General features: G+C 55.6%; 1 protein-coding gene across 1 annotated transcript; it reads right to left on the bottom strand.

Annotated features, from left to right (window-relative positions):
* Window positions 1–828: 828 nt before the first annotated feature.
* On the bottom strand, window positions 829–12,559 carry LOC104530881 (potassium voltage-gated channel subfamily H member 6). Its single transcript, XM_010175601.2, has 11 exons — window positions 12,497–12,559; window positions 10,578–11,006; window positions 9,528–9,927; window positions 9,018–9,217; window positions 6,838–7,090; window positions 6,147–6,340; window positions 5,159–5,258; window positions 4,602–4,889; window positions 3,956–4,136; window positions 2,570–2,768; window positions 829–2,178 (listed from the first exon to the last, which is right to left on the bottom strand). Exons 1-11 carry the CDS (start codon window positions 12,557–12,559, stop codon window positions 1,891–1,893), a joined length of 2,595 nt encoding a protein of 864 aa, XP_010173903.1. The 3' UTR covers window positions 829–1,890.
* Window positions 12,560–13,010: the final 451 nt, after the last annotated feature.

Here is a 13,010-nt window from a genome sequence, read left to right as displayed (position 1 = left end):
GACACTGGCCCAGGTTGCCCAGAGAAGCTGTGGATGCCCCATCCCTGGAGGCATTCAAGGCCAGGTTGGATGGGGTGCTGGGCAGCCTGATCTAGTGGTTGGCAACCCTGTCCACAGCAAGGGAGTTGGAGCTGGATGATTTTTAAGGTCCTTTCCAACCCAAACCATTCTATGATTCTATGATTTGTGAGAATGTGCCTGCCTGGGGCTGGGGCAGGGGCCAGGGCAGGGGCTACCACCTGGTTTTAGCACCTGTGCTGCCCAAGGAGTGAGATTGGCTGGGGAGAGGCAGGTTTAACCCCGAGCTGAGGACAAGGGGTCTGTTCTCGCCTCTCAGGGCCGTGTGGGATCTGTTAGGGGTGATTCTGGGTCCATCCCTTCTGAAGGAGCAGTTCCATTTGGGCAGGAGCTGTGTCCCCTTCAGCAAAGGATGTTGGATGGGCTTTAGGTATCGCTGAGCTCATCTGAAGTCCAACTTGCTGCAAGGACTCTTGGTGTAATCCTTGCCTGAGGTGTGTTTGTGAGATCATTCCTTATAGGCAGGAGAACAGCAGCAGGCTGATCTTGTACAAAAGCTTTTGCAAATTGCTGCTGAGCCTGAACTGCATCCTCTTGGGAAGGAATTGTTCAGCAAAGCCCCACCAACCCCCTTCCTTAACCTGTAAGACCTGCATGTGAGCTCCGTTAGCCCCACATTCCCTGAGTGAAACTACTGGGGTTTGACCACAGGCTTTTTGGGGGTCTTTGCAGATTAGCACACGCGCTTTGTACTGCCAGGGATGAATTTGTGGATGCTCCCAACAAACACAGCTGTAATCCGCGTTAGGTGCCAAAAACATCTTTATTAGCAAAGTGTACACTAAAACTCCAGAGAAAGAGATGCTCACAGTTTTACTACTCTCAAAGGGAGCTCGATACATTACTTGAGCAGGCGGCCTAGGACTGTCACAGCATCTAACTGAACGGCAAGGCGGCAGCGCTAAGTGGGCTTCTCCTACGGGGGCTGCTGCGGGAATCTCCCGGGGGTGGAAAGGGCTGGGGAGGAGGAAGCATCTATCAAACCTTTATCAAAAGAGAGAAGCTGGGAGGAAGGGCTGGAGATGAGGTGTCTGGGGCTTTTCGGCTTTCTGGGATTGTGCTTTTGAGTTTTGTGCTTTATGCCCAGGCCAGTGACCAGTTGGGTTTATCTGGGGAGTTGTGGGATGTGATTCAGGGTTTGCAAGGCGCAGTCAGCCTTGCTGGAGAAGTCAGTGCCCTAGGACTCGTGCTGAAGCATGCTGAAGTGGCAGGGACCGTTGGCCCTTAGTTTCTCAGAGGCAGTCAAATAAGACAAGGTTAGCCTCTGTCCTTGTCCCAGGCTTCCCACCTGCAGCTCCCTCCAGTACCGCACTGTGGAGATCTCCTCCTCCTCTGGTGACTACCCTTTCTGTAATGCCCACAGGCTCTGCTGGACTAAGCCCAGTACCAACGCAATGGTCCCTGCTCCAAAGAGCTGACAGCAAAGTGGCCTCGCAGCTGAGAGCCGTGGATTTGCTCTCCTCTGGTCGCTGTGGCTCACTTGCCTTGCGCTGTTCACGAGAGGAAGCCTTGGCAAGGAAGAGGTGGTGGGTACCGTTTGGCCTAGCCAGCTTGTTGGTGGCCGTAAAAAAGAACTGCTCTGGGTTCACTATAGTGTGCAAATGAAATCTACTCTATGGGAACCGCTGGAAAATGTTGACCTTGGAAGCGAGCCACTCTACGCTTCCTTTCACGGTGGCAGAAGACAGCTACAAATTATACCCCTGAGCCAGTGGCATTGTCCTCTGTCTTACCCTTGCAGTCAAAATCAACATCAACTGGCCGAGCTTGCAGTTGAAGTTCCTCTTGACTTGCTTCGCAGCCTCCACATCTCTAACTTCCAGGAAGCACTGGATCGGAGAGGTGTCTCTGAATGTCCTGGTGCTTGGAAGATGCCTCCAAGTGCTCAGGGAGGGAAGGGAAACGAGAGCCCCGGAAGAGTCCCTGGATATTTGGTGCCCTTTGGTGGGGAGGCTCTGGGTTTGGGAGAGGTGGGGAATGGTGCTCCTGCTCGGAGTAGACTGTCACGGTGTCGTCGGATGCCACAGCGAGGTGCATCCCGCTTGACAAGGAGTCCGTGGATTTCAAGTGGAACTTTTCTGCCTCCGTGTAGCTCAGGCTCTGGTGGGAAAGGAGGAACCAGGTGGGTTACGGCAAAAGCAAAACAAAGTAGCCACGCTCTCTCCTCACCCCATCAGGTCCCCAGCCCCAAAATGTTATTTTTTGCCTGAGGAAGCCTCAGAGCAGAAGAACCCACTCCCTTCCCTACTGATGGGGCAACCTGCTAGTGCTGGAGATGGCAGGCTGTGCTCCAAAATCAGCGATGCTCTGGGCAGAAGCATCTCTAGGTAGATCTACCCCCATTTCAAGACCCCTGGGCTTTGCCTGGCCCCACACACTTGGCTGTGCTTTGCATGCAGGGAGGCTGGAGGGACCCTCTGGCCCTCCAGGACCCATCTGTTTGGAGCAGAAGGAAGCTCAGCTGGTGCTGAGCCAGGAGGGGTGACCTTACCTGCTCTGGGGTCGTCGGCTCCTCATCGTCCAGGGGTGCGCAGGGAGTGAGCGGCTCCAGGCTCCGTGGGAGGATGCCGTACATGGCCAGGTTGTGGGAGGACGGCGAGATGGGGCTGTACGCAGGCGGCACTTGGGACAGCTGGCGCTGCAGGAGCTGGAGGATTATATTAATGTCTGACGACATCCTGGACTCCAGCCTGGGGACAGAGCAACCCAGTGTTAGCTCAATGCATCCCGCTTCATCCCACGAGAGCCAGACCCGCAGCCAGGCAGGAGAGGCACAGGGGAGGAGGTGCTGATTCTGCTGCCCGAGGGTGATCGTGCTTTGCCTGATTGCTGCTTGGCGAGGTTTTTTAGCAAAGCTTTAAACCAGTGCTGCCACAGAGAGATCATCCTGCCCTCTCTCTCCTGCCACACTCAATCATCCCCTGCCCAATTTTTTTGTCGAGCCAAACTGGGATCTGGAACAGAGAACTGAACGAAGCTAAAACTACCCCAGAGCAGGGAAAAAATTGCAATGGTTAGTTTTAGTTTTAATCTGGATCAATTCTCCAGGCCAGCTGCCTGTGCTGACAGATGGGAGCAAGGCAGGTTGGTGCCAACCATTTTTAACTGAGGAACAGAAGGAAATGGAAAAGTAGACTCAGTCCCTTCCTTCTGCCTTGTCCTTGACTGAAATAAGCAGCTCCGGGAGGAGCGGGCACAGCCCCTTCGCAGGCAACGGTCCTGGGAGCACTTACAGAGCGGATAGGAGATCCAGCCCATGCTGCTGGGGATGGCACGTTGGTGAGAAACCAAAATACATGTGTGTGTGCTCTGCGGTGAAGTGAGCTTAATGTGGGCAGCAGGCGTGGGCAGGAGAGCTGGCCACTCGTGTGGGTGCTGCCTGGGGCCTTGAAACCTGCATCTCCAGGGTGGGCTCTTCCTTCTCATTCAAAAATCCTGTCTTTTTTCTTATTTACAGGGCAACAATGTGCACGAGGAGGCTCGTTTGCTTGAGCAATAGGATGTTTGCAGCTCTTTGCAACAGGAAGAGGAGGCCTGCAACAAGGCTCAGGTTGTGAGCCTGTGGGTGGTTTCATGTCTGCGATGGCATTGAGTTTGGAGGGGGTGGGAAAGTGGCAGATCTCAGCGGTGGTGGGACAGCGGCAGAGAAGGTGCTGGGCTGCAGCCAGGGCCAGGACTTGCAGTTTGAGAAGATGCTGCATTTGCAAAATGCTCCCACCACCTCCCCAAGGAATGCAATGTCCCAAGGGGTCAGGAGGTGGCATCTGCTGCACACAGAGCCACTGCAAGCCACTCCTAGAGAGCAGGAGATGCTGATGGTGATGGTCCAGAGCCCCCTGGATGCTCTCCAACCCTGTGCCCCGGGGGTCCTGCCCACCTGCTGAGCTGGGCTTGCAGGAGCTCCAGCCTGGACTCGATCTGCCCTGGTCTGCAGTCGCTGTGCAGGGGGATGTCCCTCCTGCTGTGTACCAAGGAGATGTGTTGCAAAGGCTCTGGGTGGTGGTTTGGCCTTCGGTCCTCCCAGAAGGTGAACATGTTGGGGATGTCCAGGGGTGTGGCTGTAAGGAAAGGAGACATCTCAGCACTTCTGTCTTGCACCCCACAGCACAACTGGCATGAAGGTGCTCCGAAGTCCATCACTCAACGCGTTCATGGAGAGCCATCACCATGACATACGTGGTACTTGGGGAGAGTTTGTCATCCTAGCACCTGAGGTGCTTATGAGGAACCATCACCCTGGCACCCAAGGTGCTAATGGACAGTCCATCACACTGGCACCCAACTCACCTACAGAAGGCACATAGCGTTTGGCCCAAAGGGGTCCCTGGGTGCTAGGAGGAACTGCAGGGCATGGGAGGGACAGAGCAGATACTACTGGGAACAAAAGGCAGCAAAGACCCTTGCCCACAAACGTGGCTCCCCTCAAGCCCGTGTGAGTTCCCTGGCTCTGCTCCAAGACAAGGCCACCATGCCTAAGCATCTCTCACCACCCTCCTGCCAGCTTTGGCTGCAGCTGTGGGTACCTGCGTAGGACTGGCTGCTCTCTGCCGCTTGCTTGCTGACTTCTGTGCCACTGGCACTGGCGGAGACGAGGCTGAGTGTTGGCAGAGCAAAGTCATCCTTTTTGGATGTGGGGAAGGGTTCAGCTCTTGTAGGGCTGACAGTCTTGGCCTCATCGTCACTGGTCTGGGAGCAGGGAGTGGTGCTGCTGCCCAGGTCGTCCCACTGGTCCTTACTCAGCGGGTCCTGCGGGTTGGTGAGCTCTGAGTAGGTGTGATACTGCTCTGCATCAGAGATGCCCGTGTCTGGGTCTGTGGGGCAGCACAATTAGTTAATTTGGGGAGTACCACACATGACAAAATCAGCCTCCATCCCTTCTAGGGTGCCTGCAGGGCTGGGACATCCTAAGGACAGGGAGGTGAGGCAGCATGGGTGTCCCCAGGGTGGGGACATACAGGTCTGCAGGGACAGAGGCACTAACAGCCACCTCTGCTTTGGGGCACCTGCTAGGACAGTAATTGAATGATGATCCCGCTCCCCAGCCCTGCAAACCAGGCTCTGCTGACGCTGTGGGACTCACCAGGCTTGTTGGGCTGGCAAAGGGAATGCTTACGTCGGCGCGCCCGCCGGTAGTTGCAGTCGTACTCCTCGCTGAGTGGTGAGCGGGGAACGCTGTCTGCCTGAGGGATGAGAAGGGCTGGTCACCAGGGCAAGGGTGCTGTGTCCCATCCATGGGCACCAAGACCCATCCCATCCTAAGGACAGGGATCCATGGGTGCCATATCCCATCCATGGGTGCCATGGCCCTGGGTTCCATGGGTGCTATGACACATTCAGCATTTTCCTGGGGCAGGTCTCCAGTCACCTCTGGCTCTCCGTCACTGCCCTGTCCCACCCAGTGACTCCTGGACCAGTGGCATAGCTCAAGGGATTGTAGAGATTGGCTTTGGTGCTCTGAGACTGAGTTGAGGGTGTCATGGCCATGGGGAAGGAAGGAGCACTCTGAGGTGGTGCAGGACATCCTGGGGTGGGACAGGACTTAGAGGGAATTTGACTTTCTTTTCTATCTTACCAGGCAAGTGGCTCTGAAAAAAAATATCAGCAAAGGTCAAAGTCCAGTTTAAGAGTCAAAGAGCAATGACAAAAATGCTCCAAGCCTTTCATGGATTGCAAACCTGATTATTTAAAAAGGAGTTTTCAGAGGAAGCTGGTACCCAACTCAATGAAGCTTGAGAATATTTCTCACTTCAGCAACCTCAAAACACATGTGTGACCCACTTGCCCAGAGTGGGGCAGTCCTGAAGATGATCTAGAGGTTCTGCAGAACAGGGTACTACTGACATGGCTGGTGGGGCCAGCTTTTCCAAAGAGCTCATGAACGTGCATGTGCCTGCTGGGCTGTGGGGGAAACCATAACCCCATGGAGAGTGCCTTGAGAAACATGACTGTTGGCCAGTCTACCACCAAATTGAGTGAGGAGCACCTGTTGACATCCATGCTTCAGCCCTCCCAATTGCCAAATTTAAGGCATTGAACACATCCCTCCCTGGGACAGTCCTGGCACTCACATCTCGCAGGTTAAAGGTGATCTCTAAGTTGCTCCAGAAGTTGTCAGAGAAGGCTGGATACATGTCCAAGACCTCCAGCAGGTCCTCCCGCTGGATCTTGTGTAAGTCACAGTAGGTCAGGGCCCTCACATCAGCATTGGACTTCCCTGGGCGGGCGTAGAGGCTGATGGGCTCCCCAAAGATGTCGTTCTTCCCTGTGCCAACAGACAACTCATTAGGGGGAAGTGGGCACCCACCCCAGTTCCAGATGTACTGGACCAGTAGACCTCACTTTGGGACTCACAGATAAGGGGATGCTCAGCAACCCCAACCCTGATTGTGGACACTGGGAATTACACCATGAAAGCCAACACTGATGGGAAGAGCAAGCTGGGGCAGTGGGTCATCAGTGATGTCTGGGGACAGCTGAGCCATGCCCTGCTCTCCTGCTCTCCTCACTCCCTTGTGGCCTCTCCCTGGCATTTACAGGGGATACTCTATCCCTTGTCCACTGGTGCAGTCACCAGGCAGATGTTGAGGAACAACGTTCCCTTCTCCAGGACATGGAGAAGTCCTTTACCCCTTACCTGCCACCCTTTGTGCACTGCTCATCACCCATCATCCTTCACCTACCACCCTTTTGCCATTGCCCATTGCCCTTCACCCATTACCCTTTGCCCCTCGCCCTCCCAGAAGGAAAGGACTTTTCCACCTAAGATGGCCACCACAATGTCTTCCCGGAGGATCTCGATGGAGCCACGGGAAATGAAATAAAGTGTGGTGAGGACATCTCCATAGTGCACCAAGGTGTCTCCAGGTGGTGCATGGGTTGTCTTGAACTTCATGGCCAGGGCACGCAGGCAGCCTTTGCTGGCTCCTCGGAAAGCCTTGCAGTTCTGGAGCAGCGTGCGGTTGAGGTGGAGGCAGATGTCTGCCTGCAGGCAGTCAGGGAAACCCTTCAGCACCTGCAAAGAGCGAGGGAAAGATGCCATCATGCCACTGTCCCCGGGAAGGACCACCGTGGTGGCCTCAGGAGGCTGTGCAACACATTGTATGACACGCTGGGGCCAGATGGAGGGTCCTTGAGCGCAGAAGGCCAAAGCTGGGGACATCTGATCTTCCCTTGGTGGACACCTGCCTGTCTGTTCCTGGCTTGTACTGCATGCGGCCAGGGCTGAGAGCACTCCCAAGCAATAAATAATAATAACAAGATCAATCTATTTATATCCACTGGTGGCATATTCCCCTTTTTATCTCTACACCCACTAATCTTGGCTGAATGAGAGCACGAACTGGTAACGAGGTGCTGTCCTAATTAAATAGCACCTGCCTGAACGCCAAGAAGCAGCACGGGCCAGTTGTACACAGCAACTGCTAAATATACCCCTGGCAAATACCTCGCGTGGAACAAAAGCTACATCTGAAGGTGAAATCAAGGTAAAACTCGCAATATGGAGAAAGCCACTGCCACCGGTGGCTCATGGTGTCAGGATAAAATCCACCTGGGTTTGGATTTTCTTTTGGAGAGCAGCATATGGCCCCAGAGTCCTCCTTGCTCTCTTCTCACATCCTGTTGATGGCCACATCTGGGACAGCCAGGCTGGTGCTGGTGAGTGCGGCTCATTCCTGGCTCTGTCATGATCTCACAGGCTGGCAGCGGTGCCTTAGTTTCCCTACTGAGAAATCAGGGGCGGCCAAATTGATCGGGCCGTGGGATGATTAATTAGATCATATTGCGTCTCAGCAGCATCCAACAGGAATTGGTGTGAGCGGTGGCACGTCCAAGCCGCAAGCTCAGCTCATCGCAAGGGATTTGACCTAGGTCTGCATTAAGTCAGGAGAACCTGTACTTGGTGGAGTGCCATGGCTTGGCTTCTAGTTATTGCCACCAATGTCCAGCCCAAGGTGTCTCCTCCATGGGAGAAGTTTAATCTGAAGCTCTCCCAGTAGAAAACCCTCAAATGCTGCTCAGTTGTTTAACAAGACAGCAGCAGCTGAAGACAGAGAGGTTGAATTCATGCAAATCCATGTCCTGAGAGTGCCCAGGGATGGAGAAGGATCACGTCTCAGGAAAAGAAAGAGCATGAGCTGGGAACGAGCAGGCTAACGACCTGCCCAGGGCTGAGAGACGGGGAGTACCAGGTCCCATCTCTCTCCTTGCCTTGTCCTTTTTCATTCCTCTCTCTGCCTTGCAGCCGGCCGAGCCAGCATGTTTGTGCGCTGGACCCCTGGCCATGAGCCACATCCTGCCACCCCGGTCCCAGCCCAGGACTCCCCAGCTGAGCCCCCTCCTCACCCCAGCGGTGCCCCAGCGCTGTCTGCACAAGCCACCCCACCGGGCTTGGAGACACGGTGCCTCTCCAGTGCGGCTCCACCATTGATCCCCCACTTTGCTAACAACCAGCCCCCTCTCTGGGCTCTAATTAAAATGGATCGAGGTTTATTTAAATGCCCTCCTTTCCCTGCCGCCGAGAGCAGGATGCACTTTGCTTAGCAACCGGCGGTGTGGAGAGGAGCTGGATCGATACCGGCTCTGTGGCTCTGTGACACCAACAGACACCAGCCTGAAAGTGCTCGGTGCCGATGGGGGCTCTGAGCTCCTCACCAACACGCTGGCACCAAACCTGCTCTCTGGCCAAGAAATGCTGTCATGGTCCCAGAAAACCTCTGGGTAGATGTGGAGGGATGGACAGACAGAGGGGCAGAAGGAGAAAGGGGGTTGCAGGAGGCAGATGAGAAGATAGACTCTGTTTCCAGCTGCTCAAGTCTTCTCCTGCCTCCTCTCCACCCTGACCGAAAGGATGGAAATGGGTAGGTGGACCTACAGCTGGGCTCCAGGTCATTGAGGACAAGGTGCCATGAGGATGTGGGGCCCTCCCAGCCCATACTCACCGCATTCATGTCAATGCCATTGGTGTAGGACCAGGCGTGTTGGAAATACTCCTCCAGGCGCTGGCGCAGGGGGTTGGGGATCTGGTGGAAGCGGATGAACTCCTTAACCCGCAGCATCTGCGTGTGGTAACGGGCCGTGCCCGAGTACAGGCGCTGGATGATGGCGGAGACGTTGCCGAAGATGCTGGCGTACATCAGAGCTGCAATGAGAAGGCAGGACTCAACAGGACATGGGGAGATGCGTGTCCAGCTACCTCAGACCTGGAACCAGTAGGTTTCCAAAGACCAAAGAAATCTACCATGGACCTGAAACCAGTGGGTTTCTGAAATCCATATTTCTATCTGTCTCCCCATCCGTTTGTCTGTGCAGAAGAGGCACAAGCAGAGGGAGATGCTTCCTTACAACCCCACATCCTACAGCCTGGTGGGTCTCTCCCTGTTTCTCCCCAAAGCCACCCCTCCAACCTCCAAGGCAGGGATGGGAGCAGAGGGACACGGGCAGGCACTCACAGCCGATGAGCATGACACAGATGGAGAAGATCTTCTCAGAGTTGGTGTTGGGTGAGACATTGCCGAACCCCACGCTGGTGAGGCTACTGAAAGTGAAGTAGAGGGCAGTGACGTATTTATCCTTGATGGATGGGCCAGAGGAGAGGTCGCTGTCATTGTAGCGCTTGCCGATCTGGTCACCCAGGTTGTCCAGCCAGCCGATCTTGTGCTCCATGTAGGGCCTCTCCACGTTGCCGATGGCATACCAGATGCAGGCCAGCCAGTGGGCGATGAGGGCGAAGGTGCACATGAGCAGGAAGAGCACAGCTGCTCCATACTCAGAGTAGCGGTCCAGCTTGCGGGCCACGCGGACCAGGCGCAGCAGCCGAGCGGTCTTCAGGAGGCCAATGAGGGTGGTGGTCTGCAAGGGAGAGGTGAGAAAGCTCAGGGACAAGCAGGAGAGAAATCTGGCCAAAGGCATGTCTCCAACCTAGCTGTGCTCTCTTTGAAAGATCAAAATGCATTTCTAGAGCATGAATCACCTTGTCCTGGAGGTGACATCTGAAATAGGTTAGATGAATCACGCCACAGAAAGGGAGTTTCCTTCTGCTGACCACAAAGGGAACAAGCCCTGGGATTACAGGTGAGCAAGTGAGAGGAGAAAAGGCCAACCCCATCCCACAGGCTCTCAGCTAAGGTGGGGCCTCCGGGTAGCACAGTAACCACAAGGGACATCCCATTGCCAACACTTTGACACCAAATTTGGTCTCACTGGCCAGTGAGGGCAGTCCCTAAACTGAGCTCCCAGCCTGCTCTGCTGGGTCATCCCCAGCAAGGGGAGTGGGTCCAGTTAGACACAATCTCAGCACTTACAGTAGGGTCTGTGTGTCTGATCCTACTAAATAAAATCCCAGGTCCCAGCTGCTTAATAAAAACCTCTAATGACATCCTTGCCCACCCCACTGACTAACCACCCCTCTCCTTGCAGATCTAGCCATCCACCACTTCTATCAAGCCATCCATATCCCTTTCCTTCTCTCTCATCCATCCATCCATGAGTACTGCCTGTACCTCATCAGAGCCAGAGCGGAAGATGAGCAGGTCAAAGGGGATGGCGGCAACCATGTCGATGAGGAACCATCCCTTGAAGTAGTGGATGGCGATCTTGCCAGGGTGGCTCACCACCTCGTCATTGATATTGACGTAGGTGGTACGGAAGTTGATGACAATGTCCACGATGAACATGATGTCCACGATGAGGTCGATAATGTTGAGTGGGTCACAGGAGTAGCTGCAGTCCCAGTGCTTCTCCTCCACCTGCTCCTCATTGAGCAGGAAGGCGGCTGAGTAGGGGGTGAAAACGGCTGTGTAGATGACCAGCAGAAGGATGAGCCAGTCCCATACAGCCTTGAAGGGACTGTAGTGCAGGATGGTCCATCGGTGGATGCGTGGTGCCTGCAGCTTGTACTCGGGAAGGACATCAGCACCCAAGGACAGCACCTGCCAGGAGATGGGTGTGTGAAGGACCGGAGATCAGGAGAGAGGTTGGATAAAGCCAAGAGCCAGGCAAGGGGCTCCCATGTGCTGGTAGGACAGTGAGGAACATGCAGTGGGTTTCCTACATGTTTGTCCAGAAGGACACAAGGTGAGTTGCCCACTATGGCTGACACCAAGGTCTGCCTGGCTTTTTATGCATCTCTAATGGCCAGAGCACCCTTGGGGCAAGTATTTATCTGCTTTATGCCTTTCAGACCCTACCACACTGGCAGGGAGGGAAGTGCCTCCTTGTACCCTCAGCTCTGTGCCACCAGTCCAGGAGCTGCTGGGTGTCCTTGGAACAGGGCTCTGGGGACAACAAGCCTGGAGATGCAGTCCCATGGCTGTGGCATGTCCTGACCCCAAAGTTGATGGCACATTAGGCATCCTGCAAGCCTTGCATGGTGCCTTTCTTGGCCCCAGCAGGGACCTTTGCCTTGATGTCCTTCTGGCACAGCTGTCCTTCAAGCAGAGGGGACAGCTTGGGCCACCCACAGCAGAGCCTGGCCTCAGGCAATGCCCGTTTCCCATCTGAGCATCCCCAGGGAGAGGGGGTGACCTGCAGCCACCAACATGCAAACACCATCTCGTGCGCACAGGCAGCCTCCCATGTTGTCATGTGTCCCTTGGTCTGTCTGCCCTCACGGGGACAGGCTCCCACGGCACCAGTGAGTCCCCACGCATCCCAGCTCCCCCCCAATGCCAGCTCCTGGTGGACTCTCAAGCCACCCCAGGGACACAAGGCAAAGTGCTGGTGATCGGAAGGGTTGTCCTGTGTTGGATGCTGAGAGATGGTGGCATTAAGGGACTTATTTAGAGCTGGGGGCAGCCAGAGCCTCCCTGCCTGTCCTTGCTGCTCTGTTGTCCCCTGGGTGTCCCCGTGGTCCAGCTCCCCCCCAATGCCAGCTCCTGGTGGACTCTCAAGCCACCCCAGGGACACAAGGCAAAGTGCTGGTGATCGGAAGGGTTGTCCTGTGTTGGATGCTGAGAGATGGTGGCATTAAGGGACTTATTTAGAGCTGGGGGCAGCCAGAGCCTCCCTGCCTGTCCTTGCTGCTCTGTTGTCCCCTGGGTGTCCCCATGGTGCTGGCCATCAGTGCCACCTGCAGAGGAGGGTGAGGGGCACCTCAGTGTCCTCTCCCTGCACTGAGCTAAAAGGGGCTTTTTGCCCATCTGCGAAGGAGGGGAGAGAGGAGGCTCCACACGCCCCGAGACCATGGTGATGGGCACCACCATGATTCTGGCAACAGATCTGGAAGAAGAACCTGATCCTTCCTGCCTGGACACCCATCTTGTTCAAGGGTTCAAGGGCTTCCCAAGGGCTCCTGGTGCTGCAACCCAAAGCAGATCCAACCAACCCTGAAACCCTGTCCCACCACAAACAGCTGCTCCCATGTCCCTCAGCCCCAGGACATCAGTAGATCCTGCGTTCTGGGATTGCCCTTGGCTCCTACCTGCCTGCAGCTTGCCCGACGCCCCAGGCGACAGCTGATCCTCGAAGTCCTCCTGTCCACCATGGGGACCCCCAACCCCGCACGCCCAGGCAGCAACCGGCACGGTGGGCGCAGCACCGGGGCCGCGGCATCGCCCATGCAGGCACGCATGCACTCGGCCGGGCGGGTGGGAGACACGCGGCTGCGAAGGGCATTTGGGAGCCTGGTGTGGATTAATCAAACCCAATCGATGGTGGGGCCCCCATGGGGACGAGAGCGCCAATGGGACAGCGAGAGCTGCCGACGTCGCTGACGGATGGAGAGGGGAGGGATTGGAAAAAGTGACCCAAACGCAATCATTGCAGAGGGGAATGAGGCACCAGCTGGGCTTGGGGACTGGTTCTTGCTGGGACAACAGGGAAGGGGACAAGGCGATGCCAGTAAAACGCTTGGTCCCAAAGCTCAGACGTGGCCAGCAGATCTGAGATGGGTTCCCACACCCTACGTCTGGGAAAACCAGCAACGCTCTCACCCT

The sequence above is a fragment of the Antrostomus carolinensis genome, unplaced genomic scaffold (genome assembly GCF_000700745.2).
Source record: "Antrostomus carolinensis isolate BGI_N321 unplaced genomic scaffold, ASM70074v2 scaffold44249, whole genome shotgun sequence".
Taxonomy (NCBI): Eukaryota; Metazoa; Chordata; class Aves; order Caprimulgiformes; family Caprimulgidae; genus Antrostomus; species Antrostomus carolinensis.
Note: the sequence above shows the minus strand (reverse complement) of the source record. Positions and strands in the feature narration are given on the sequence as shown.

Bases quoted from the DNA above. Each gene is read 5' to 3' on its own strand.
- LOC104530881 (XM_010175601.2), bottom strand. From the start codon at position 12,559: ATGGTGGACAGGAGGACTTCGAGGATCAGCTGTCGCCTGGGGCGTCGG. The intron at 5,259-6,146 runs GTGAGTGCCAGG...CTCATCCCTCAG, and splicing joins TCACCTTTAACCTGCGAGAT to GCAGACAGCGTTCCCCGCTC. The intron at 2,179-2,569 runs GTAAGGTCACCC...CTTTCCCACCAG, and splicing joins AGCCGACGACCCCAGAGCAG to AGCCTGAGCTACACGGAGGC.